General features: G+C 36.2%; 1 protein-coding gene across 6 annotated transcripts in view; it reads left to right on the plus strand.

The window, feature by feature from the left end:
• Positions 1–283: 283 nt before the first annotated feature.
• The window catches only part of LOC120529693 (DNA topoisomerase 1-like), a 47,446-nt gene continuing 23,385 nt past the window's right edge, over positions 284–24,344 (plus strand). For 2 of the 6 annotated variants that reach the window (XM_039753740.1, XM_039753744.1), the window contains exons 1-10: positions 284–455; positions 1,426–1,502; positions 2,870–3,009; positions 5,242–5,400; positions 6,797–6,872; positions 11,323–11,489; positions 13,785–13,854; positions 14,866–15,410; positions 22,635–22,750; positions 23,464–23,585. In XM_039753740.1, the coding sequence (XP_039609674.1) occupies positions 1,449–1,502; positions 2,870–3,009; positions 5,242–5,400; positions 6,797–6,872; positions 11,323–11,489; positions 13,785–13,854; positions 14,866–15,410; positions 22,635–22,750; positions 23,464–23,585 (1,449 nt within the window). In that variant the 5' untranslated portion in view covers positions 284–455; positions 1,426–1,448. Of the gene's footprint in view, positions 462–680; positions 861–1,425; positions 1,503–2,869; positions 3,010–5,241; positions 5,401–6,796; positions 6,873–11,322; positions 11,490–13,784; positions 13,855–14,865; positions 15,411–17,358; positions 17,414–17,532; positions 17,732–22,634; positions 22,751–23,463; positions 23,586–24,344 lie in introns of those variants that run through there. The other 4 variants (XM_039753742.1, XM_039753743.1, XM_039753746.1 and 1 more) reach the window with 4 other exon arrangements.

The raw sequence follows: 24,344 nt of genomic DNA on the forward strand, positions 1-24,344 counted from the left end.
AGTGCTACACAACAGAATTTCCATTGCAGGTCAGAAAGTTTTTCTGAAAGTTCCTAAATTATACAGTTTTCCCATTCCAGACACCGCTGATTATATTTTCCCATATTGGATATACCACTTTGAACTCACTTATATTAGTACAGATCATTTTCATCGTTGGAACAATTACAGAGTGGAATAATTCAAGTTTATTTGTTTCGTGTGCCCGTTTAGTCTATTGAAGAGCTGGCCCCAATTAAATGTATCGTGAACGCGAATATTCTACCAGGTGAGCTCTGTTTTCCGCGCGTAGCGAGGTGCGCCATTGAACCTCAGCCGGTAGAGTGAAGGAGAGTGGTGCGCCTGCGCGTTCGCGGACTTCGTGGACTTAGTTCACGAAGAAGCGCTGAAAGTTAAACTTGGAGGAGCTGTTCTTATTTCCTGAGCGTTTGTTATTAAAACAACGTAACGGAAAGGTAAAGGCGAGTATTTTTACTTTTTTGTTAATATTAAAGAGTTTTTTTTAATTATTGGAACTTTTTTCCATCATCGGCGGACGTATTAACACTATGACAACTAGTTCAGATAGTGGGTAATGATACACCCACGGGAGGCCTCTAATCAGAATTTTCACATTTCACTGCTTGTTAGGTAGTTTATTTTTTTGATATAATGTGAAGGTTGGGGAAGAAAAATAACATCGCTTAGTTTGTACATAGTGGACCGCAGTCTGTCTATACGTCGTATATTCCGCTTCCATTTGACGCTCATGAAAAGTTCACGTCTTTTATCGGAGGAAATGAATTAAATTCACAGTTTAACAGCATTGCGAAACTTAACACAACTTGTGTACTCATGATGTCCCACATTAGTCTGCAGGGGTAAAAAAAAAGTTGAATCGTTTTTTTTTTTAAATCTTGGTTTGTTATTAAACATCGCACTGAATAGCCTCAGGAGGTTAGCCGTGAATGAATGGGCGAGAGATCCCTGTTGCCATCTTTTTAATGTACTGGAACATGACATTAATTTAAAGAATCCAACAGAAGGGACAGTGACTCGAAAGGGGCATTTATAAGACTGGAATTGTTAGATTTTATTCGTGGGCTCAAATTAATGGCCAGGCCACTTTAATTTCTGTGTTTTTAATTCTGCTGGAAATTTGCATTGTAGCGTCAGGGGTGCCACAATATTAACAAAAGTGGCAAAAATATGTTTTGTTCATGATTGTTGAATGTTGTTAGAATATCAGAAAAGACTCGACTACCATCTACTGCGCATGTGCTGTGTACATAGTGTGGTTTGCAGGCTTGTTATCTTTTATTCAAAATTTTCATATTTATATATGAAGAACATTTGCTTCATACCTTCTGGTTAGTGGTAATCAGATTTATTTTTTCCACAAATCTCATGTTAAACTAATATGTTTTTACTGTACTTTTATTTCAGATCACAGCATACAAAATATAACCATGAAAGTAGAAGAGGAGGAAGCTTTGTGTAGCAGCACATGTATACAAGACAAGGTAGACATATGCTATCCATAGTCTGTGTGTTACTCTTAGATATTCTGTCTCTAGATTCGTAATAAAACAATTAATGAACATTTAGGAGAATGTGAAATCTGTATGTGTGCTTGTCTTTCTGAAGAAATTACTCCATGCATTTTTAAAATATATTTAATATATATTGAATTCTTACAAATGTACTTTATTTTTTAATGTTAACAGTATTGTGAAAATGTATAATCAAAGATAATTTACAGATAAAGACTTGTTTGTATTATTTGAACTGAAAAACAGATTGGTGTATTCAAAGAAAATTAAATATAAATATGCATTAGTAATATTTCTACACAATACAAAAAACTATACAGGTTGTGTTATTTTTGAAAAGTAAAGTAAATACTTGTAGATCGCAAATTTTGCTGTGGAATAATTAGGTTGACAAAGTGATGAAGAAAGTAGGTGGCATGTAATTTTTAATAAAACTGAAGCAGCTGTAGCTGCATCGTTGGAAAATAAATGAATATTTTTGAGTTTGCAATGTTTTCAAGGGAAAAAAGTAATGTTTTAAAGAAAATACCTTGTTGCTAGGTAGTTTCCCTGAAGATAGTCTATTATTAAAATTTGCTTACAAAGATATTATTTCTTGTGTTTAATAATAATTTTTGGTGCTTGATCTGTAGTTATTTACCACTATAGATGACTTTTAGTACTAATTTATAACTACAGATGTCAAAACGGCAAATACATTTTATTACCGATACTGATATTTTTTTTTACAAGAAAATACATTGAAAACTTAAACACATCTTTTCTAGTAAAAATACAATTTGAGGAAGAGAGTAAGGCCATTGTAAGTACTTATTACAGAATTTATGTACTGTATATTGTAAGACATTCCTATTCATAATATTAATCATGTTCAAAACACTCTGTTAGATATTAATTGTAATAAATTAGATATTAGTTGGTTTTACATTATAAAATCACAATATCAATAAAAATGATGGCCACTCAAAGGAATGATAAAGTCAAGAATATAACTAGGTTTAATTTAACTTGTAGGTTATTTTGTTCTGTATTTGTGCTAGAAATCTGATGTTCTTTATCATTTCCAGTTGATGAAAGTTGAAAGCTAAAATTTAACAATCGAAAAAAAAATAGTAAAATGCTCTGCAATGCTTCTAATTTACAGTATGCTCCCGAAATAAAATGCTGAACTCCTCCTACCATATGAGCATCCCTAACCATAACCCAATCAGGGTAGTATAAGTTATTGAAAAAAAGTCAATACATTCCTAATAGAAAAGTTTCCAGTTTTAATGTATTATAATTTTTATGTCTAGTGTATATACATCACATAGTCAGCAAATGTAATTTTGTTACAGGAAAAGGAAAAAAAAACTAAAGATGGAGAGAGACATCAAGAGAGAAATGAAGCCCTGGCCAATGCTGTTAAAGGAGAAATCAACAAAAAAGAGGATATTACAAGGATGAAACTTAAGGAACAACTGGTAGAAAACGGATGGTTCGTATGTTTGGATTAATTTAAAATTAGAACATATACTTTACATATCAGTGATGCAGTTCACACAGAAATGGAAAACAATTTTAATGTGCAAGTTTGCTAAAAAAAATATGGTGTGAGTGAGGTTCACAGACTCTGAAGAAGAGTAATAATCTAAAAAATTATTTTCATATATTTTTACCTTTTTATTTCTCTAGATTTTATATTGTGAATTTCATCTTGGGATTAATACAGTTTATCTAATCTGATTAAAATAAATATCTTAATATATGTGCTAAAGTGATGTTTTATAAAGTTTGTGTATTTTTGTCTTTTTGCAAAGACATAAACCTTCCAGCATATGATTGTTCTAATATTTTTCCTATATGAGGGCTATTTTATCATTATATGCAGATATTATGAGTTCATTGGGCTTAGCAGCAAAGCCTAGGCAAGTAAAAACCAAGAGGAGGGACAGCTTTGCAACAACAACAACAAAATTTATTTATATAGCGCATTTTTGTACAAATAATGTAGCTCAAAGTGCCTTACATGATGAAGAAAGAGGAAAAAAAGGCAAAGTAAGAATTAAAACAAGAGAACACTAATTAACGTAGAAATAAAAGTAAGGTCCGATGGCCAGGGAGGACAGAAAAAACAAAAAAAAAACTCCAGATGGCTGGAGAAAAAATAAAATCTGCAGGGGTTCCAAGCCACGAGACCATCCAGCCCCCTATGGGCATTCTACCTAACATAAATGATCCGTCCTCATTGTATTCAGGGTTCTCATGGAAGAACTTGATAATGACGGTCACGTGGACATCTGGCCTTTAATCCATCAATGTAGAAACATCACGGTGCTTTGATTAGGTGGTGATGGCCAGATCGCCACCACAGAAAACCAGAAAAAGAACAGGAGAGAGAGTAGGGTTAGTACAGATTTTGGAGCCACCATGAATAGTAATGATAGTTAATTAAATATGCAGAGCATCAGGATTAAACTAAAATGAAGTTTTGAGAAAGCCATCTTAAAGTAATGAGTTTTTAGCAGTTTTTTAAAGTGCTCCACCATATCAGCCTGGCGAATTCCTATTGGCAGGCTATTCCAGATTTTAGGTGCATAACAGCAGAAGGCCGCCTCACCACTTCTTTTAAGTTTTGTTCTTGGAATTCTAAGCAGACACTCATTTGAAGATCTAAGGTTACGATTTGGAATGTAAGGTGTCGGATATTCCGAAATATAAGATGGAGCGAGATTATTTAAGGCTTTGGAAACCATAAGCAGTATTTTAAAGTCAATTCTGAATGACAAAGGTAACCAGTGTAGTGACATCAAAACTGGAGAGATGTGCTCAGATTTTCTTTCCCTAGTTAAGATTCTAGCAGCTGCATTCTGCACTAGTTGTGTCTTTTTTGGGTAGTCCTGAGAGGAGTGCGTTACAGTAATCTAGTCGATTGAAAACAAACGCGTGAACTAATTTCTCAGCATCTTTCAGTGATATAAGAGGTCTAAGTTTTGCTATATTTCTTAAGTGAAAAAATGCTGTCCTAGTGATCTGATGAATATCTGATTTTAAAATTCAGGTCACAGTCAACAGTTACCCCTAAATTCTTTACCTCCATCTTGACTTTTAATCTTAATGCATCAAGTTTATTTCTAATAACCTCATTATATCCATTATTGCCAATTACTAAAATTTCAGTTTTCTCTTTATTTAGCTTGAGAAAATTACTACTCATCCATTCAGAAACACAAGTAAGACATTGTGTTAGTGAAACAACAGAGTCGGGGGTCATCAGGTACTATTGATAAATGCAGGTGTGTGTCATCAGCATAGCTGTGGTAGCTCACGTTATGCCCCGAATAATTTGACCTAACGGAAGCATGTAGATCAAAAAGAGCAGCGGACCCAGGATAGAGCCTTGTGGAACACCATATAGAATATCATGTGTCTTTGAAGTATAATTACCACAACTAACAAAGCATTTTTAACCTGCCAGGTAGGATTCAGACCAATTCAAGACACTGCCAGAGAGGCCCAACCTAAAACATATATCAAAATGACATATATTCCATAACCGTAGTATAAGTTTTAGGGAAAAAAAAGAAAATTAGTAACTTAAATTGCTTTTGAATAATGTTATGAATTCTTGATAAAAATATAGGATGACATTACCTGAATGTTTCATTATGTTATGACAGGTTTATTGTATAGATGTAAATTTAATAATCACCTTTTTTTTCTTTTTAAGTCTGCAGTTATCATGCTTGGATGAGAAATGCAATTCTGTGTGTTCTGACAGTCTATCCCATGATGTAAACAGTAACTTTACTTTTGACCTCAAACAACACGATCATTTAAATGAGAGGGATGAAGTGATGAAACATCACAGAGAAGAGGACACCGAAAGGTACTGCTAGGTGGCCTGGGTGTTAGTAGAACAACACTTACGATCTGTGTGTGTACATATACAGTATATTAGGGTGGCACACAGCCAATGCAAAATGTTGATGTTTGTATTGTTTCATTTCTTTAGAAGGCTTTTTTTGTACATTGAGGATAGCTTGCTTACCTGTGAAATGCTTGCCTGATTGTGAAACATTTAGAGGTCATTCCATTCTGATCATTTTACTTGTATTGTTAGTACATGCATAGTATGGAGTTATTAACTGAATAATTGATTAGTATACAATAAAAAAAAAAGTGGAACCGAGAACATTCTAGTAGCAAGTGGAAGTTTGCAAAACCTTTATACTATTAAATAAGAGCATCTAGAACATTTTAGTAGTAAGTAGGAGTTTCTACTTTTTGATGATAGTCTTGGCAGAAACAAAGGAAAAGCTGGTGCAAAGTCCGCATCGGTTACCAGACGTTTCTCGACTTCCTAAGATCACAAATGAATCTGAACAGCTGAAGCTGGAGGATCTGGTAATGGAAAGAACAACAGCCTTCTTTCTTGTCCTTATGGAAACACACAAAAATTTTGGTGGTTTCTTGAGAAACAACTAGATTAGTGGACAGATGAGCCTATCTTCAACAAATTTTATGAACTGTTGGCACACATAACGGCAGTGAACAATGCATCTGAAAGAGGAATAAGTCTCATCGAAAAGTACAATGACATACTGACAAAGGAAGAACAGAAACTGTTTATTCTTCTGTAAACTATCGCAAGAATGTTCCAACTTCATCAAAGACGGTGCTAATGTTGTAGAACAGTTGACTGCTGTTCAGTTCAAATGACATAAATGCTGCCAGAGTGACCTCTAAATGTTGTTTTCATTAATTTGTTTGTGTTGTTTAAAGAATAAAAATCACCTTGTTGTTGATAACTTGAATCTGATTTTTATTTTTTGGACCAGCCTAATAAATTAATATTAATAATTAATATAATGTTAATTGATAACAAGAATATGGCTAACTAAATTAACATCTCAAAGTGTATTTAAGATATCTTAAAATGAATGATAGATACATGAAAATAAATGCAGGTGTTTGTTTTAACATACCTCAAATGCTTTGTGTGCATTATGAAATACAGTACCTGAAATGTAATTTGTGATATCTCAGAATGACTTCCAATAACATTTTCTGTTTTCAGTGGGATTTCCTGTCATTTAAAAATATCTTGATATGCATTTGAGATAACTTTAAATGTATAGGATATAACCTCAAAATGTGAAATGCTGGGGAAGTTATTTTGAGATATCTGGAAATTCATATCTCAGTTCACATAAAATTGTATCTTAAAATAGATGCTGAAATACATTTTGATTTTATGTAATGTATCACCCTTTTCTTTTCAGATCTCCGAACAGGTCTAAAAAGCAGAAAACTCACCATGACAAGAATTTGCATAATAGGAAAGAGCAACATAACAAGGTGCCCGTTCAGACCATCTTATGAGCTGCTTTCAGGATTACATTTAACAGGAATATGTGTTCAGTTTTTTCTTTTGTATAGGTTAAGTGATACCCATGCTAAATTTGTAGAAATCATAAATTCTTGTAAAGTTCAAGAAAGAGCAATAATGTCAGTCTTTAGTAGAAATATACACACTGAGTATCAGAGGTAGGTAGTAACGAGTTACATTTACTTTGTTACATGTACTTCGTTACATGTACTTGAGTTACTTTTTAAAAAAAATTGTACTTTTAAACTTACTTGTACTTGAGTACATCTGTGAAGAAGAAACGCTACTCTTACTCCGCTACATTGGGCAACACTCGAATCGTTACTTTTTTTCCATTAGATAAAGTCTGACAGACAATTTTCACTGCTCTTTGTGACGGATGCTGTCAAGTTGCACACACGCCTTCCATTGCGTCTCCAGCTCTGAGGCGAGGTTTTGGATGTTCCCCAAATCAAGGCGCTGCAGCTTTGAGGACAGACGTTGCATTTTTCGTTTGAAAGCATTAACTGAGCTAATCATATTGACCATGGTTTTCTCTTTTCCTTGCCGCTGTAAATTAAGCTCATTCAACATGTTGGTCAGATCGGGAAAATATATGCCAAGTCTAGTGGCCATTGATCATTATTAAGTTGCTTGTTTTCTGCATGTTTAATGACAAAGAGAAGCTTCTTTTTCTCCGGCCAGGGGTCTTGAAATTTCAGCAGGAGTTTCTCCCTAGCCATGCCTCAACGAAGGCATCTTGTATCATCTCTCCATCTTGGAAGGACTTTTTATGCTTAATGATCGAGTGACTCGCCCGGAGTGATACTTTGGTGTGTCTGCCTTTGCTTTTGAATTCAGCCGAATGAAAAATTACGGCTGTCCAATTAACTGCGATTTTAGTTTCCTCTCCTTTCTCTTTCTCAGATCGCTTTTCGGAAGGACGTCTGTTTCGTAGTTTTTATGAACAGTTTGAAAGTGCCTTTCCAGATTTTCCTTCTTTGGAATAGCAATGATAGATTGATAGATCAGACAAACGCACTTCGATTGTGACATTGTGAGAGAAAAAATCCTCTTCCAATTCCACATCCAGCCCATAAACAATAATTTTTTTTAAAATCCTTTCTTTAGTCGATATAAATTGGAGGGCTAACTAAATCACTTAGATAGCCGAAGTTTTGCAGTAGCTTGTGTGTTTGATTGTGGGTGCGGGATGACCAGTGTGTTAGAAGAAAAAAAAACTGGCCACCCTCTATGTCAATCAAGTGGCAAATGCCATAGGGAGGGTATATTATAGACTAAAATTTAAAAAAAAAAAAAAAAATTTCCTACCTGTCAATCACAATTGACGTATTGGGCACCCCTGTTGTAGATAAAGAATATTACAGTAAACAAAAATGACCTCAGTATTAACAGCAGTCAGGGGACAATAGCTAGACCCATTCAGGAAGGTTGCTGATGCTCAAATGACAGCTGTTTAAAATAGTGGTGTGTAGAGGGGTTAAAGGGTCTCTCTGAATGCAAAGTGCTTCAGACCCTGAATTGAACGGGCTACAGCAGCAGAAGGCCACACTAGGTTATACTGCTGAAGTTACGCAGGAAGATGAAGTTACAATAAACTTGTTATGTACAAAACTGGATAGGTGGTCTGTTATTTGTTCTGATAAATCTATATTTCCCCTACAACAAGCAGATTTTAGGGTAAGAGTGTAGCGTAATCAGCAGGAATGTGTTAACCTTTTCTTCCTTCCATCAGTAGTATAGACAGAACTTTGTATGTCCCCAAGTGACATGACAATTTGGCATTTTACAAAAACTCAGTAAATAAATATATACACACACACATTCTCTATCTCTCAGTCTAAACGCAAAATAAAATGACTAAAAAGAAAGAAAACCTCTGACCTTTCAGTCAAAGTCACAGCGAGACATTATGCAGGCGTATTGCAGTTGTTGTAAATTGAATTAAAGGAGCCCAGTAGTAGTGCGTCAGAGAGAGGTTTTGCAGCATTGTTCACAATGGCACTTAGTTTTGTTTTAATGGTATTAGCTGTCTATAAAATGCTTCTGGAAATACATATCCTCAGTAACCTAAAGTTTGACACACACTATACCTTTTCCTCATTGATAAAAATTGTGGCATAATTGTCATCACGTGATCGACTGAAATCAGTGGTCTTCTCTGTGTTGTTCACTGAGCCCCATCTCACCAGATTAATTAGCTTGTTGATTCAGTGGGCATCTCTGGAAGCCAAACACAGTGTAGAAAATTGCACTGGTCATCAGAAAGTTATAGGTGTGAAGGATGTCATTATCCACCTTTAAAGGAATGCAGTCTCCTAAGAAATAGTCTGCTGTACCCCTTCATATATAGTTCCTCTGTATTACGAGATCAGTCCAACCTGTCATAGATGTAGACCCTCAAGTACTTTTAGGAGTACACGACTTTTATATCCACTCCCTAAATGGTGACCATGTGTAGAGGCTATTTGCTGTAGTGAAAGTCAGTAACCAGTTCCTTGGTCTTTCTAATGTTAAGTTGCAGACAGTTCTTTCAGCACCAAGAAACCAAGTTCTCCTCCTGTCTCATCCCCGTTATCAATATACCCCATAATTGCAGAATTATCTGAGAATTTCTGCAAGTGGAATGACCTGGTGTTTATAGATTAGAATCTCGGGTGTATAGAGTGAATAAAAAATGAGACCGGTCTGTTCTTTGTAGTGCTCTAGTGTTGCTCACATCCGTATCAGAAACACTGTCCTTGAATCTCACAATCTGCAGACAGTTGGGCAAATAGTCCCATATAAATTCTGAATCTCCTCTTGGGATTATTAAAGTTTATTGAATCTAATGTTATCCAGGACACTATAGTTTTATCCAACTGCGTGTCTCTGAACTTACTTCTTAACAGGGATGGCTGGATGGTATTGAAGGCATGGGAGAAATTAAATAATCTTCACAGTGGTGCCAGCTTTGTCCACATGAGAATAAGCCTTGTAGAGCAGACAGATAATTGCATCCTCCATTCTAACCCTTGTCTGATAGGCAAACTGCAGTGGGTCCAGGTGGTCTATCCCAAGGGGACTCCTATAGTCCAGGACCAGACCCTTATAAGTGCCACTGGTCTGTTGTAATTAGTATGGACTGGTTGTTGAAGTGTAATGGTTTGGAGAATGCTTTCTTGGCAATTTTGGAGCTTTTAATACAAACTGAGCATCATTTGAACACCACAACCTACCTAGGCATTGTTGCTGACCATACACATTCTTTTTATGGCATGAATACGTTCAGCAAGATTAAGCACCATGCTACACATTATGCATTGTCTAAAGTTGCTTTCATCCATCCATCCATCCATTTTCCAACCCGCTGAATCCGAACACAGGGTCACTGGGGTCTGCTGGAGCCAATCCCAGCCAACATAGGGCACAAGGTAGGAACCAAGCCCGGCCTGGGTGCCAACCCACCGCAGCACAGACACAAATACACCCACACACCAAGCACACACTAGGCTTTCATCAACTTTAAAATAACTTCAGGTTATTGCAATGACCTGCATAGTTGTCAGATTTAATATGCTGTGGTCAGCCCACAGCCTTGAATTAAATTAAGCAGGTTTGAGAATGTTATTTAAAGCTGTGTGTGTGTGTCTGTTTTGTTTTTGTTTATTTTTCTCTTCTATTTTGTCGGAATTGTATTGCTTTGCTTATTAAAAAATAAAGCTAGAAGCATGGCAGAATTATTGTTCTATACTGTTAGCAGCAGGGAGGTTTAACAACAAAACAGTTATACACAAAAATGTAAGAGAATATACATCTGAAACATGTTAAAAGTGTAAAAACTCTATACATGTACAACCTTAGGTTTAAAGACTCCTCACCTCTTGATAATGTACTGTCACGAGGTAAAGTTCATGTGTTTTACAGAACAGTTCATTTTTCTAGTGGGGGTGTCTTTTTCAGAGGTTTCATTTTTTAATTTTAAATAACTATGAGGCAAAGTGAATAATAAAATGTGATATTAGTAAACAATATGATATATAATTTGCCAATTTTTAAGTACTTCAGAGAAGAAAAGTACAGTGTTCCTGAAATGCACATTTAATTTAAATAGTTTAAAATTTCATTTGTTTTGCAGTAATGAATATTTGTGGCATTTTTTCATTTATTACTTATTTGTTTAACTACAGGATGTGTACTAGTAGATTCTACAGAATCTGTCAAAAATATCTTGGAAGTAAAATCACCCTTGAACATTTACACCCTTGAAAAGCATACATATGGTATGCTTTGTTCCATTTGGAGTTTTACACAAAACACATTCTAAGAAGGAAATGTGAAGCGTGCTCATGTCTGTGTAAATAACACTGGTTACCATAATGCAGTTTTAATTTTATTTTGGTATTTTGTTCTTAGTGGAGAAATTTTGCTTTGTTACAGAAAAATGGTGATAGTAGAACCAAAAAGGACAAACATCCAAAAAGTGAAAAGGCCCTGGTGAAAACTGAAGAACTTTCAGACCACAGCAAGCATCCAAATGCCATGAAACGAGAGGATAATGGCACAGATGTACTGCCACTAAAGGAACATAGATTAAATAATAGAAGGTGTGTGATGCCCAAGACTGTTTGAGTAGTTTTGTGTTTAGCACAATTTACTGACATTGCAGTGAATGCAATGTGAAATCTGGAATATGTTAACTGTTAGTCTGCTGTTAAGCTACAGTCCTCTTGTACACTTCAGTAAGATGGAGCCTGGATGTAGCTATCAACTTACAGCAAAACAAAGACTGGAGGAGGCCGAAGGGTAATATAAATTTCCTAATTTACTAAAATATTAGTCTTTTTTTTAATAACCTGCTAATGCTATATCATGAGCATTTACCTGTAGTAAAGGTTCAATGTAAAATTTCCTTTTTTGTGTATAACTTTTATTATTTGTTAATAGTTGTTTGTAATTATTAAGAAGCAATACAGTATACAAATGATTAAAATGGCTGTATAGGGTTATTGGAAAGGGTACAGTAAATAGGATTTCTCTTGTAATGGAAATTGTATTCTCAGCTGGTAGTCACATTCCTTAAATTTGAATATACATTTTTATTTACAGCTTCAGAAGCACTGGCATTAATAGAGTTCTCATCTAACTGCAATCTTTTTTTTTTTTTTTTTTATTGCCACTATGTATCATGCCTTTTGGGGATATTGAGTGAGTATTAGGTTATTACTCTACTCTGATGGCTAGCTTTATGTTACTGCTGTAAAGTAATAACATACTCTGTGCTTCAATCCCACCATTTCTACTGCTCCCCAGAAGAGCACATGCTCTCAGCAGTCCTCCAAAACCTTACACCACTTTTTCAGAGAAGAGGAAGCAGTAGAATAGGAGTACTACCTCTGCTAGTACCAAGCCTTACATACCTAAACAGTCCTGGTTTTATATATTTATAACTGTAAAAAAAATTATCAAAAGATTTATATATATATATATATATATATATATATATATATATATATATATATATATATATATATATATATATATATCTGTCCTTGTTACAAACCAATGATAGGATTAAAAAAATTATACAATTTAGTTATATGCCAGAATGTATGGCATTTTAGCGATTACCTCTGCACGTTTAGGATTAATTCTAAGCCAAGTTTCTCTCAGGGTAGAGTTTGAGCATTTTCCCCCTTTTTGTGTGGGTATTTTCGTAGATGCCTTCAATTCTTCCCACAAAAAAAATGAAACAAAACAAAACTGTCAGAATGATTCATAAGTATAAATTTGCTCATGATAAGGAAGTATAGGTATGTGCATGAATGTGCCTTAGAGTGAAATATCCCAGCCAAGTTTGGCTGTTACCTTGCACACAAGATTGCTGGGGTAGGTTTTCTCTCCTTATATCTTGAAATGCAATAAGTGTTTGAACGGTCAGATGGATGAAATATAAAAAAAGGATGGTTCAGAAGTATGGAAATGTAGAAGCAAAAATAAAATCTATAAATGCTAGTATAAGAACTAAAAGAAATATAAAGGACGGGGAAAAAATAATTCTGTCATTTTTTTTAAATGTATTCTTCTCCAAAACTATGTTTATATATCGTATATCCATTCTTCTGAATTAACTTTTTCCGTAACTAAGTTACAGTCTACTATGCCAGCAAAATCATTGTCAAAATATACAATAAACCTTTCTCATCCTAGTACAACGCAATGTTAATTTAATGCTTAAAAGTATACATAAATATATAATATATAAAATATATTTGCAGCTGGAGATCCACAAAGGGAGAAAATGAATCGCGTATCATAAAGTAGTTTTTATTCCTGAGCTTTCAGCCCCTGCCAGGAGCCTTCCGAGGATAATGCTTAGACATCCAAGAATCAAAGGCAATATATTTAGCAAAATGAGGTGGGGGTTGGAAGGAGTATTGGTCGTAAAGTTTTATTTATTATGAATATGTTCTTCTTAAGTTTGCATATACTGGGTTTATATCCAAATGTCTGTTAATGGCGTTTTTGTTTGATGGCCAAGATTCAGCCAGCTCTCTGACACATTTAGTACTGGCCTTAAATCTTACTTGTACATTTTCCCAGTTACAGTAAATGTATGTCCTGTTGATTCTCCCTTTGTGGATCTCCAGCTGCAAATATGCAAACCGTATCACACACCTTCACTTCCATATATATATATATATATTGTGTGTGTGTATATATCTAGGTGGGTAGATGTTATACTAGCAATGTAACAAATGCTCAGGTACTTGATGGTGATAAGATAAGAACAGACTGTAGCAGTCCAAAGGAAAACTCAACCAGATTGAAAGTTCATTGTAAGAAACAACTTTATCGTCTCTGGACTTCATAAAGCAAAATTTTTTTTTTTTTCTAAGCAGCTCAGAAAAAAATTCTAAAAAGCACAAATCAGACAATGACAGGACACATAGCAGCAGAGACCAGCACAAGGTACTAATTATTTTTTTTACTTACTACGATTCCAGATAACAGGAATTGTTAAATGTATTTTCTTTAGTATTTGTCATAGCATATAAAAATTTTCTTTTCATTTTGAATATTAGTGGTTATGAATGAAAAGAAAATTACGAAGTTAACAGAAGAGGTTGTCATTAAAGAATGAAATTCTCTTCCTAATTGCTCCGTGTAAATATAAAAATATATTATTTAATATATTATGTTTGTTCTCTAAAGATGAGAATTGCCTCTGCTGACTTAATATTTAATAAGGGTATAACATGTATAAGAATGTGACCTGTAATGCCATTTCATCCCCAAAAGGAATGTTTTTGTTGTTAGCAGAAGTTATTTTGAAGCATGCTGTGTGTGTACATGCAAGAGATAGATGTGTGTGAAGGGCATACATTGTGTGAGGTACACAAAGTATATGAACATTATAAAAGAAAATCTAGATTAGTGGTATAGTCCTGTTTTCTTGTAAACCTCAGGAGTTTGTTTGAATCCATATGATTCCATGAAATAGCAAGCCACCCAAGGTCAATAAGAGAGAATATTCTACAAATGGTTCCTGCCTGGATAACTCTATTAGTCAAGGGGGTCTACACCAGGTTGTTTTATAGATACAAATATCTTGTAACCTTAAACACTCCTCCTTCAGACAGCTGAGTTAGTGTTTTATGTGAAAAGCAAGCGCCTTTTATGCTGGCCTGACCAGACTGAAGGAATACAGGTGGCAGTTTAGTTGGAAGTGCTGCCTTATGGCACTGGGGTTTGATTACAATTATTCTATAATTTCTTGCATGGAATAGTTTATTACTGTTTAAAGCATAATTGCCAACTGTTCCACATACAAGTAAGATTTTCACTGTACACGTGAGTAAACCCTATTTATTCTTTTCATCTTATTAAAGTAGTGTAAAGTTTTTTTTTTTTAATGTGAGGTCAGCTGCCTTTATTCCATTTTGTGGTCAGCTAAGGAATGCATTTTTGTTTTAATTGTAGAGCCTAAAAGCAAGCAACTCAGAAGACAAGAAAAAAACTGAAAATTTAAAGAGTACTTCAGACAGCCGTCTGAAAGAGGAAGACAATTTGAAAGAAGAGCCTGATGACACTGAAGCAATGGACACAACAGAATATGATGAAAAGAGGTCAATGGAAAGAATAGCCATGGGTGAACATGGAGAAAAAGTGAAAAAGGAAGATGAAACAACTGAAATAGATAAAGAGTTTAAAAAAGAAAAATCTGAGAAAAGGTCCAAAAAGGACAAGAAAGAGAGCCGGCACCTTGATAAAGCAAAAGATGTGCATCATAGAGATAAAGAGCTAAACAAGAACAGCAATGAGAGGAAAAAACAACATAAGAGTAAGTCACACCAATCAGAATCGGGGAGTACAAATGAAAGGGAGGAAGCACATAGCAGAAAGAGAAAACACACTGGCGATACATCGACACGGAAAAAGATAATAAAGAATGAAAAGGATAACAAGCACACTGTCCTAAAAGAAGATGAAGAAAAGAATAAACAGGGGGATGACAAATGGAAGTGGTGAGTTTACTGAATGACACTATAAGCTCAAAGATTTGAGTTCATGGATTGATGATCCAAGTTATGCAGACTTAGTCAGGGATCATTTTCTTGTTATACAGTCTTGTTCAGGGATCCTGCACTTTTCATGTCAGACTTTAACTTTATTTTAAAATGATATCGGAAGCATTCAAATGTGCAGTAACATTCCAATGCTAAGTTAAGGTTAACTCTGAAAATTTTTTTAATTTTTTGCATTACAGCTAATGCTGGTTATGTTTTGAATACAGTTAACAATTTTCAGCAATCTATCTATTATGCCTGGTTTCCTGTTTATTTTTTTAATGTTACTCTCTTGATTAACCCATCATTAATTAAAGTATGTAAGACTATGGTCTTTTCCCATTTGACGTCTATAATAATTTGTTTAAATTTCTTGACATTTACACCAAGAATGTTGTTACAGTGTCATAAAATATCATTTGATGTTCATCTTTATCCTAAGAATGTTTTAGCTTTCTCAGATTTTTAAATACCACTACTGCTATATCATGAGCATTTTTTTAATTAGTTAGTCAAAGATGAAGTACTCATTAGATAGATGGATATAGATATAGAGATGTAACTTTTTCTCCCCAGGGGAAAATTTAACGTTTTGCAGAAGCTCATTAAAAAAAATATATATATACACATACTATGGTCTGAACACACACCAGAATGACTGAAAAGAAAGAAGATTAAAAAGAAAGAAAACTACCGACTTGGCAGTTGCAGCCTCAGTAAGGTATTCTACAGATGTATTGCCATTGGTATAAAAAAAGCCCCAGCAATGTTTCTTGACATACGTCTGCTAAATAATTCATTGGTTGAAAGTACTTTGTTTTAGAGAGAAGAGGGATTTGCAGCATCCATTTTAATAAAAGGGCAAATGCCTATGTGAATGTCTCTCCAGGGTTATGTCTCTGTCATGTGCTGTTTGTTATGGGATTCATAAAAGCAGTGTGAATGTGATATGCTATTTGTTGGAAAATGCAGTGCATTAAGTATTACGAGCATTACAAAATGCATTTTAATAAATGCTGCACAATAGACGTTAATGATGAATACACTGAGGTCCATGTTGATTACATGGATTTTAATCTGTTTTAGATGGGTAGAACAGCATGTTGTTCATAATGGCACTCCAATTTTGTTTTCATTCTCTCTTTCGCTACTACCTTTAGGAAGTTTTGAGGGTGTCCCATAGCCGAACCTGCATTTTTAATCAGCTTATTGATTCAGTGGGCCTCTCTTCCAGTGATGTTACAGGCTATCTCAGAGAATATGTGAAGGATGTCCACTACCCACATTAAAGGAACCCAGTCTCCTAAGAAAAAGTCTGCTCTTGGTCAGTTATTCTTGGGAACAGGAGTGATCATTGATCTTTCCAACAGTCAAGGACTGCTCCACCATTTGTACAACATCAAAACCTCTTTAGACATGGGTGCATGAACTAGTCTGCAAGTAACTTGAATTGTAACACCAGAAAACACACATTTGTAAAATAAATTATGACATACAGTACATCCTTTTCAACATGAAACTGATCAGATTAGCTGTTAACTTTGTTCACATAACATTACTTAGACAAGCTTGATTTAGTTCTAGGTCATGGGGGCTAAAACCTGTCACTACAGCATCAGTTATAAGGCAATACTAACTCTGGACGATGGACCAGTCAATTGTAGAGCCCCATCAAACACACACCTACAAGATTTGAATTGCTGCTTAGCCTAACATCAGGTGTCTGCCATCAGGTACGAGTACCGCTGATCTGTCAAACTACCCATAATTCCCCTTTTTAAATCTCATAGGTTCATTGTATTGAAGCACATAGCAAGCTATAGATGTTTCTTCGCCCTGTACACGGTGACTTCTGTTAACACCAGTTTCCCCTTGCTAATAGATTTCGGGACAGTATTTCAGTGCTAGTTTCCTATGCATGTTAAATGATTTGGGATAAGGAAGATTTCTTGCAATACAAAGTAAGTGGAACGATTCATTGTGGAATGTAGTATTGTGTAGGGATGGATGAAACGGCCGTACGAGGGCGGTTAACAGTGACGGCTTCCTGCTGTAAGTTGACTTCACCGGTCAGGAAGTTTTTTGCTAAGTGAGAATGACACGTGCGACAGCACGCGAAATTCACCGGAGCTCTTTGAAATGGTGTGCAGCCCTGCGGCATGGCACCCAGTTTTTTGTCAAGTTATAAGAGTCTCCTTCCCTACGCTGTCAGCATTTCGTCATTTGTCGTACCTCACTGTAGTATGCTGCAGTCCGAAGAAGCGTGCAGAGAAGTTTCGGTAAAAATGTTGTGCGATTAACGGGAATGGTTTAAAATGAGCTGCTATATTAGGTTATGTGTTTATTCGGCACCCCTACCTGACAGTTCCGACATTGAACGGTAGCGATTTTTTTTTTCCGACGTTTTACGAGTAACCGCAATGAATGTTGAGGCGAAGAAAACAAAAAACATGCATGCAATCACTGGGCACACAAGTTATTTTACTTACCATATTGATTTGCTTAAGAGTGGTGAAGGTGATTATTCTTGATTCCATGATAATTTATCCTTGGTGTGCAATTTAGTAGTTCTGTAGTTACTACAGAAACCGATTTCTAAGTTGGATGTATTATTAATAATGCGCTTTGTCAAAAGTGAATACAAGGCAATTGTGTTTGAAAAATATTTTTGTTTGTACCATCCTGTTTTATTTAAAACTAATATTGACTTTAGATCTTTATAAGCATAGTTTTTAATTTGTTCCAGGCATGTGGTTTAAAATCACTGATGATACATGATGATCTAATCATTCGTATAAGTATTACAACTTGCTTTGGTCGTCGTCTTGGATAAAGGGGTCTGCTACGGTCCGAAAATTAAAGGGAATGAAAACGTAGTTCTAGATAGTGAGCTGTTGATGCTTAGTATTTTTTTCCTTGAGAGTGCGCTATTACAACAAAAATAACAGTGACGATTATTACCTCAGATAATATGATTGCGAATGTATATTTCAATTAACAGCGCCTCAGTTAGAGCAGTACTTTGTCTTCCCAATTGCATATCTGTACATACAGTATAGTAGAGCCTTCATTTTGCTTAACTGTCAATGTAAAATTGTTCAATGGTATATTAGAATAAAAATGTGTTTTTAATAGTGTTTCTTTTTATTTTTACAATAAAGAAATAGACCAATTAATGTTTCTGTTTTTACTGATTACTGATATTCCAATAATTATGAAATTAAAGTATACAACAAACATTCCCAATTTTTTTCTCAAAACAAATGTTGCTACTAAACCAATCCATCACATCAGCACTTACTATTCAAAAATATAAAATGTAGAAAAACCGTTTAGAATGTTACATTTGGGTTTTTCTGTATTAAGATAACAAAAGTTGCACATGTATGTAAAAATCAAAGTACCTAATACAATTTTAAATAGCAGCAATGCAAGATTAAAATGTTGATGTAAACACGACCGGAAAGTTCTTTTGTACAGGCATGTAAACCACATTAATATATAGCAAGGTCAAGAGATATCGAACTGGTAACACAGTTCTCGAGTCTGGTGTGGACTTGGTCATTGAGCAGTTGTGTCCCTTTTTTTTTGAGAAAAATACTGTAACAAAAGCTACATGACAGATTTAAAGTGCCATTTTAATTGCCCCCTTTTAAGTGTAATTTTCTCATCAATATAATGAAATCTTAAGGTTATGCATGCTTCCATTGTTCTTTTAACCGCAAAACAGTTGTTTTGCATTGAGCGACCCTTCTTTTAGATACCTTTTTAAATTTGGCATCAAGTAAAGGCAGTGAGAGAGAGAGACCTGGATGGTTGATTTTTAAACAAAAAATAGTCAAAGTTTTCATTTGAGCCTTGGTTTTTGACAAACAAAACACAATGACTTTTTTTTTTTTTTATCTGAATTTGTTTTCGGTAAACTGCTGGATACAGTCCTGTGGTATTGTGTGAATATGTAATTAATGGCGCTTTGTCTCCTGCACCTAATGTTATTGGGACTGGGTGCAGCGAGCTGTCTTATCTTTCATTCACTCTCACCTTGGTGAACTATGTGGTTGAATTTTATACGGCTGCACTTTCACACTGTGCTTTTTTGATCAACATCATTTCTACTGAGCAAATTTCAGTAGTAAAAGAAAATTTTGGTAATCTAGATTCAGCATTACTTTTTAGTTTTTCGGAAGAATGTTGTAAACATGAGAAAGAAAGGCAACCTTTTTAAAACATTATGTTGTGGACCAGACTTCTAAGGTTGCATTCAGCACAGTCTCTTGTAATGGTTACTGTGATGCGAGTGCCTCCAATTCACATGGCGAATGTGTCTGTGCTTGATTACGAAACTTATTGCATGTTTAGAGCAATCTGTATCTGGGAAAATTCAATTTCTGATAAAGCAGAACTACCAAATGGAATGCTGTACTTGCAGTTAATATACAATTAATTGTGAAGCCTAATGTTTACTGAATAGTTACTTATTTAATTTCCTCTAGAGGTTATAATTATTATATATTTAGCATTTATAAAACACAAAAAATGTTTTGAGATAACAAAATGGACATTCTTGTTATAACAAGTCTGTATATCCAAGGGGGGGGGTTAAGTGAACTTCCCATTTAATTTTTGACCACAATGTTTGGGTCACACGGCTCAATGGCAGCTCTGGTCTGGGAACTGAGAAGGACGGCTGCGAGGGCTCCGAGGGCAGATAAAGAGGCGTTTGTTAGAGGAATCTGTGAGCAAGTGACACACCATCTGTGGTCTAGTGACCCACGTCCTGCTTACAGAGGAATCAAAACATTACGCACATCTAAATCTGTTCCTCGAAGAGTCGCAGTCAGGGCAGCTGATGGAACCATCCTTATGGATGACACTGCAGTTGTGACCCGCTGGGCTGGCTACTTTGAGCAGTTGTTCAAAGCTGATCCTCCAGCTATGATGTTGGATATCTCTTGGTCCACGGTTCTTGAGGCTGATCCTCCAATTAGCTGTGAACCACCCAATCTCACTGAGATTGCACAGGTGATGAACCAGCTAAGGTGGGGAAAGGCTGCAGGGATCTGTGGTATCCGGGGTGAACTTCTCCAGGCTGGTGGTAAGGCTGTCCTCCTGGCATTGCAAGCAATCCTTGCTTCCATTTGGGAGACTGGCATCATCCCAACTGACTGGAAAATGGGACTTGTCATCTCTATCTGGAAAGGGAAGGGTGATCGCCTGAATTGCAGCAACTATGGGGGGATAACACTGCTCTCGGTGACTGGTAAGGTCCTTGCAAGGGTCGTCCTCAATAGGATCCGTGATCACTTGCTCCCCTACCAGCGACCGGAACGGTCTGGTTTTATGCCTAAGAGGTGTACCATTGACCTCCTCCTGGCACTGAGGGTTCTCTTGGAGCGCAAACACGAATATCGGCAGAGTTTCTTTGCAGCCTTTGTCAATCTTTACAAAGCGTTCGACTCAGTTGATCGAGCTGCCCTGTGGGACATCCTGAGGGTTCACGGGATCCCCTCGAGGTTACTGCATATCATGACTGGCCTGTACACTGGTACTGTGAGTGCTGTGCAGAGTGGAGGCAGTACCTCTGCATTTTTCCCAGTTGATTCTGGGATTCAGGGGTGTGTTCTTTGCTCCTACTCTGTTCAATGCTTGTATGGACTGGGTGTTGGACGAGGTCGTGGGGTCCAGCGGCTGTGGGGCATCTGTTGGTGAAGAAAAGTTCACGGATCTTGACTTTGCTGATGATGCTGTGATCTTTGCGGAGTCAATGGAGGCTCTGATCGAGGCACTCGAGAGACTGAGTGAGGAGTCTGAGTGTCTGGGCTTGCAAGTATCCTGATAAAAAACAAAGATCCAGGCCTTTAATGACCTCTTGGGCACAGCCATTAGCAGGGTGTCTGTTTTCGGAGAGAGTGTAGACCTTGTTGAGGGGTTTACTTACCTTGGCAGTGACATTCATGTTTCTGGTGACTCTTCCTGTGAAGTCAGTAGATGGATTGGGAGAGCATGGGGTGGTCATGAGCTCGCTGGAAAAGGGGTGCGTGGCACTCACGATATCTGTGCAAAAGGACGAAGGTCCAAGTCTTTAGAGTCCTGATACTTCCAGTCTTACTATTTGGTTGTGAGACATGGATGCTATCCAGTGACCTGAGACGAAGACTGGAATCCTTTGGTACTGTGTCTCTCCGGAAAATCCTTGGGTACCGTTGGTTTGACTTTGTGTCGAAAGGGCGGTTGCTCATGGAGTCCCAAATGAGGCACATTACCTGCATTGTGAGGGAGCGTCAGTTACGGCACTACGGCCATGTGGCACATTTCCCTGAGGGTGATCTGGCTCATAACATCCTCATTGTTGGGGACCCAAGTGGCTGGACCAGGCTAAGGGGTTGCCCATGTAACACCTGGCTGCGGCAGAAAGAGGGTCATTTCCAGAGGGTAGGACTGGACACGCATCTGCCTGGGAGGTTGTTAACCGGGATCCCAAGCTGTTTCGACTTGTAGTGGGTGCAGCAACACACTGTACCAGTGCATGCTCCCCAACTTGACTTGACTTGAATGTTTGGGTAGCCAAATATAAAATTAAGATAAAATTTAAATATTAGAAAGTATTTATTAATAAAGAACTATAGAAAAATGTTATGCACTAGTGTTGTTAAGCAGTTCATGAAGAACATTCAAGCCATTACATAATTTTAGACACTTTTGGGAGTTAAAATTGTGTTTTTAATTATCAAATTGGTGGCTGTTCTTAAAATTTCATGTACAATTCTTCTTAATGATTTAGGTAAATGTACAAACCAGTTGTTCTTTTGCCCTTGTAGCCCAGTTTTATCTTTTTATGTTCATTGATGAGCCCAAGCAACATTTGAAAGCTCCTTTGTGTGATTAGAAACTAAATATTTATTAAGTTTGTCAATAAAATGAGCAGCAAATGGATACAGCAGAGGATTTAATTGTGATCTTCTCAGCCACTGAAATCTCTCCAACTTCCCCAGTCAGTTTGCAACACAGCAGTTCACAAACACTGGTATAAACTATTGCCTTTATTTTTGTCAGGTTTTCTCTTTGTTTTAAGAAGAGTTTGATGGATATTGGGATAAAATTTACAAGTTGGGGTTGTGTAGGTGTTGTTTTTTTTTTGCAAAATTACACTTAAAACCTTTTAATTGTACTTTCTTTTTCTAGGTGGGAGGAAGTGAAATCTCTAGATGGCACAAAATGGAAGTTTCTTGAACACAAAGGGCCAGTTTTTGCACCTGCCTATGAACCACTACCTGACAGTGTTCACTTCTACTATAATGGTAACAACTGTTTACTATTGAAAACAATTATTATAGCATTTGTGAGGTGTTACACATTAGGGAGTTGCTTAATAGATTTAGCTTCGCACATCAATCTTATGAGTGTCTGGATAATTGGGTAGTGGTCAGTGGGTGTCTGTATCTTTTAGTTAAGCATTTTGATAGACAATGGTATCTGATGTCCTCAGTATTTTAGGAAAGGGAACATGCCGTTTTAACCCCCAGCTGTTAGGCACTGCAGGTGCATCAGTGTAGTTATGTACCAGATTGGGTGCAGCCAATCTTTTCCACTATACAATCGGTAGAAGTTAGTTAGGCTATGTTGGAATGGATTAACTTTGCTTAGTCTCTTGTCAAACTCAAAGTGCTGTTGAGCATTGTGATATACTAGGTGTTCAGGAATCCTGAGAAATCCTTGGGGTATGGGCCAATAAGAACTTGTTCCTGACAGACTCTTGGCAATTTGGAAACCTTCTTTTAAATGAATACCTTGATTACTTCATAGAACAGGTTTGAATTAAACTGACTTCAGTTGTTTCTGTGATATATGGGATCAATTTTATGGTGTCTTTAAATCCTGTAATTGTGTTTTGTGAAACTTAAATTTCAGTGGCAGACAGTAAAACTTTATTTAAACTTTAAATTTAAGTGTGAAAAAATTGAAATACCCTGACCCTTTATTTTTAATGAGTGTTTCTAAAATATTTTCTAAGGGAACCCCATGAAACTTGCTCCAGAAACGGAAGAGGTAGCCACCTTTTATGCAAAGATGTTAGACCATGAATACACTACAAAAGAGATGTTTCAGAAAAATTTTTTTCATGACTGGAGAAAGGTAATTTCATTCCATGCTCTGTTAAATTATCATTCCTTTTAGGGTAGCTGGATTAAACTTTTCTTTAAAATCACGTATCATTGCAGCTCCTTCTCCACAGTCTCAGATTGTTGTGTTTGCTATTTAGCTTGGGGTCTGCCTTGAAGGAGTTGCCATATTCTCCTTGTGTCTGTATGAGTTTCCTTAGCTATTCTGATAACACAAAGAGATGTATGTAAGGTTGATTTGTGAGTTTAAATTGAGCTAGCATGAATAACTGGTCTACAATGGACTGTCAACCTGTCTTAGCTTCCTTGCTAGAACCCAGTACTAGTGTTTGATTGGTACTAAAAGTTTGACTTCGGTATTGATACTATCTTTCGGACCTCAGTACTCATATAACAAAACAGTTCCAAAGGAAATAATGGATAACTCCAAATCCCCAGTCTTACGCCAGTCTCTGTACAATTTGTCATCTGCCTGGTGTGCAGCCTGATTGCACCAAACTGTGCTCTGCTTCCTTCTGGATAGCTATGAAGTTCTGATCACATTTGGAGATGTGGATCGGGATATGGTTGCTATGAAGTCCTGATTATGTCAAAGCAAAAACGGGGAATGCAGAGTACCACCTGAAGTCCCATTGTATTAGAGTAAGAGAGGTCAAAAATGTCTGAAATACAAAGTCATGAATGAATGACTTGGCATTTAAAAATTTTCATTTATCTAAAAGCCAGAATCATGGATTGCTTTTAGGATTCTTCCAGTATTGTTATATATAGA

The sequence above is a fragment of the Polypterus senegalus genome, chromosome 5, assembly GCF_016835505.1.
Source record: "Polypterus senegalus isolate Bchr_013 chromosome 5, ASM1683550v1, whole genome shotgun sequence".
Classification (NCBI taxonomy): Eukaryota; Metazoa; Chordata; class Cladistia; order Polypteriformes; family Polypteridae; genus Polypterus; species Polypterus senegalus.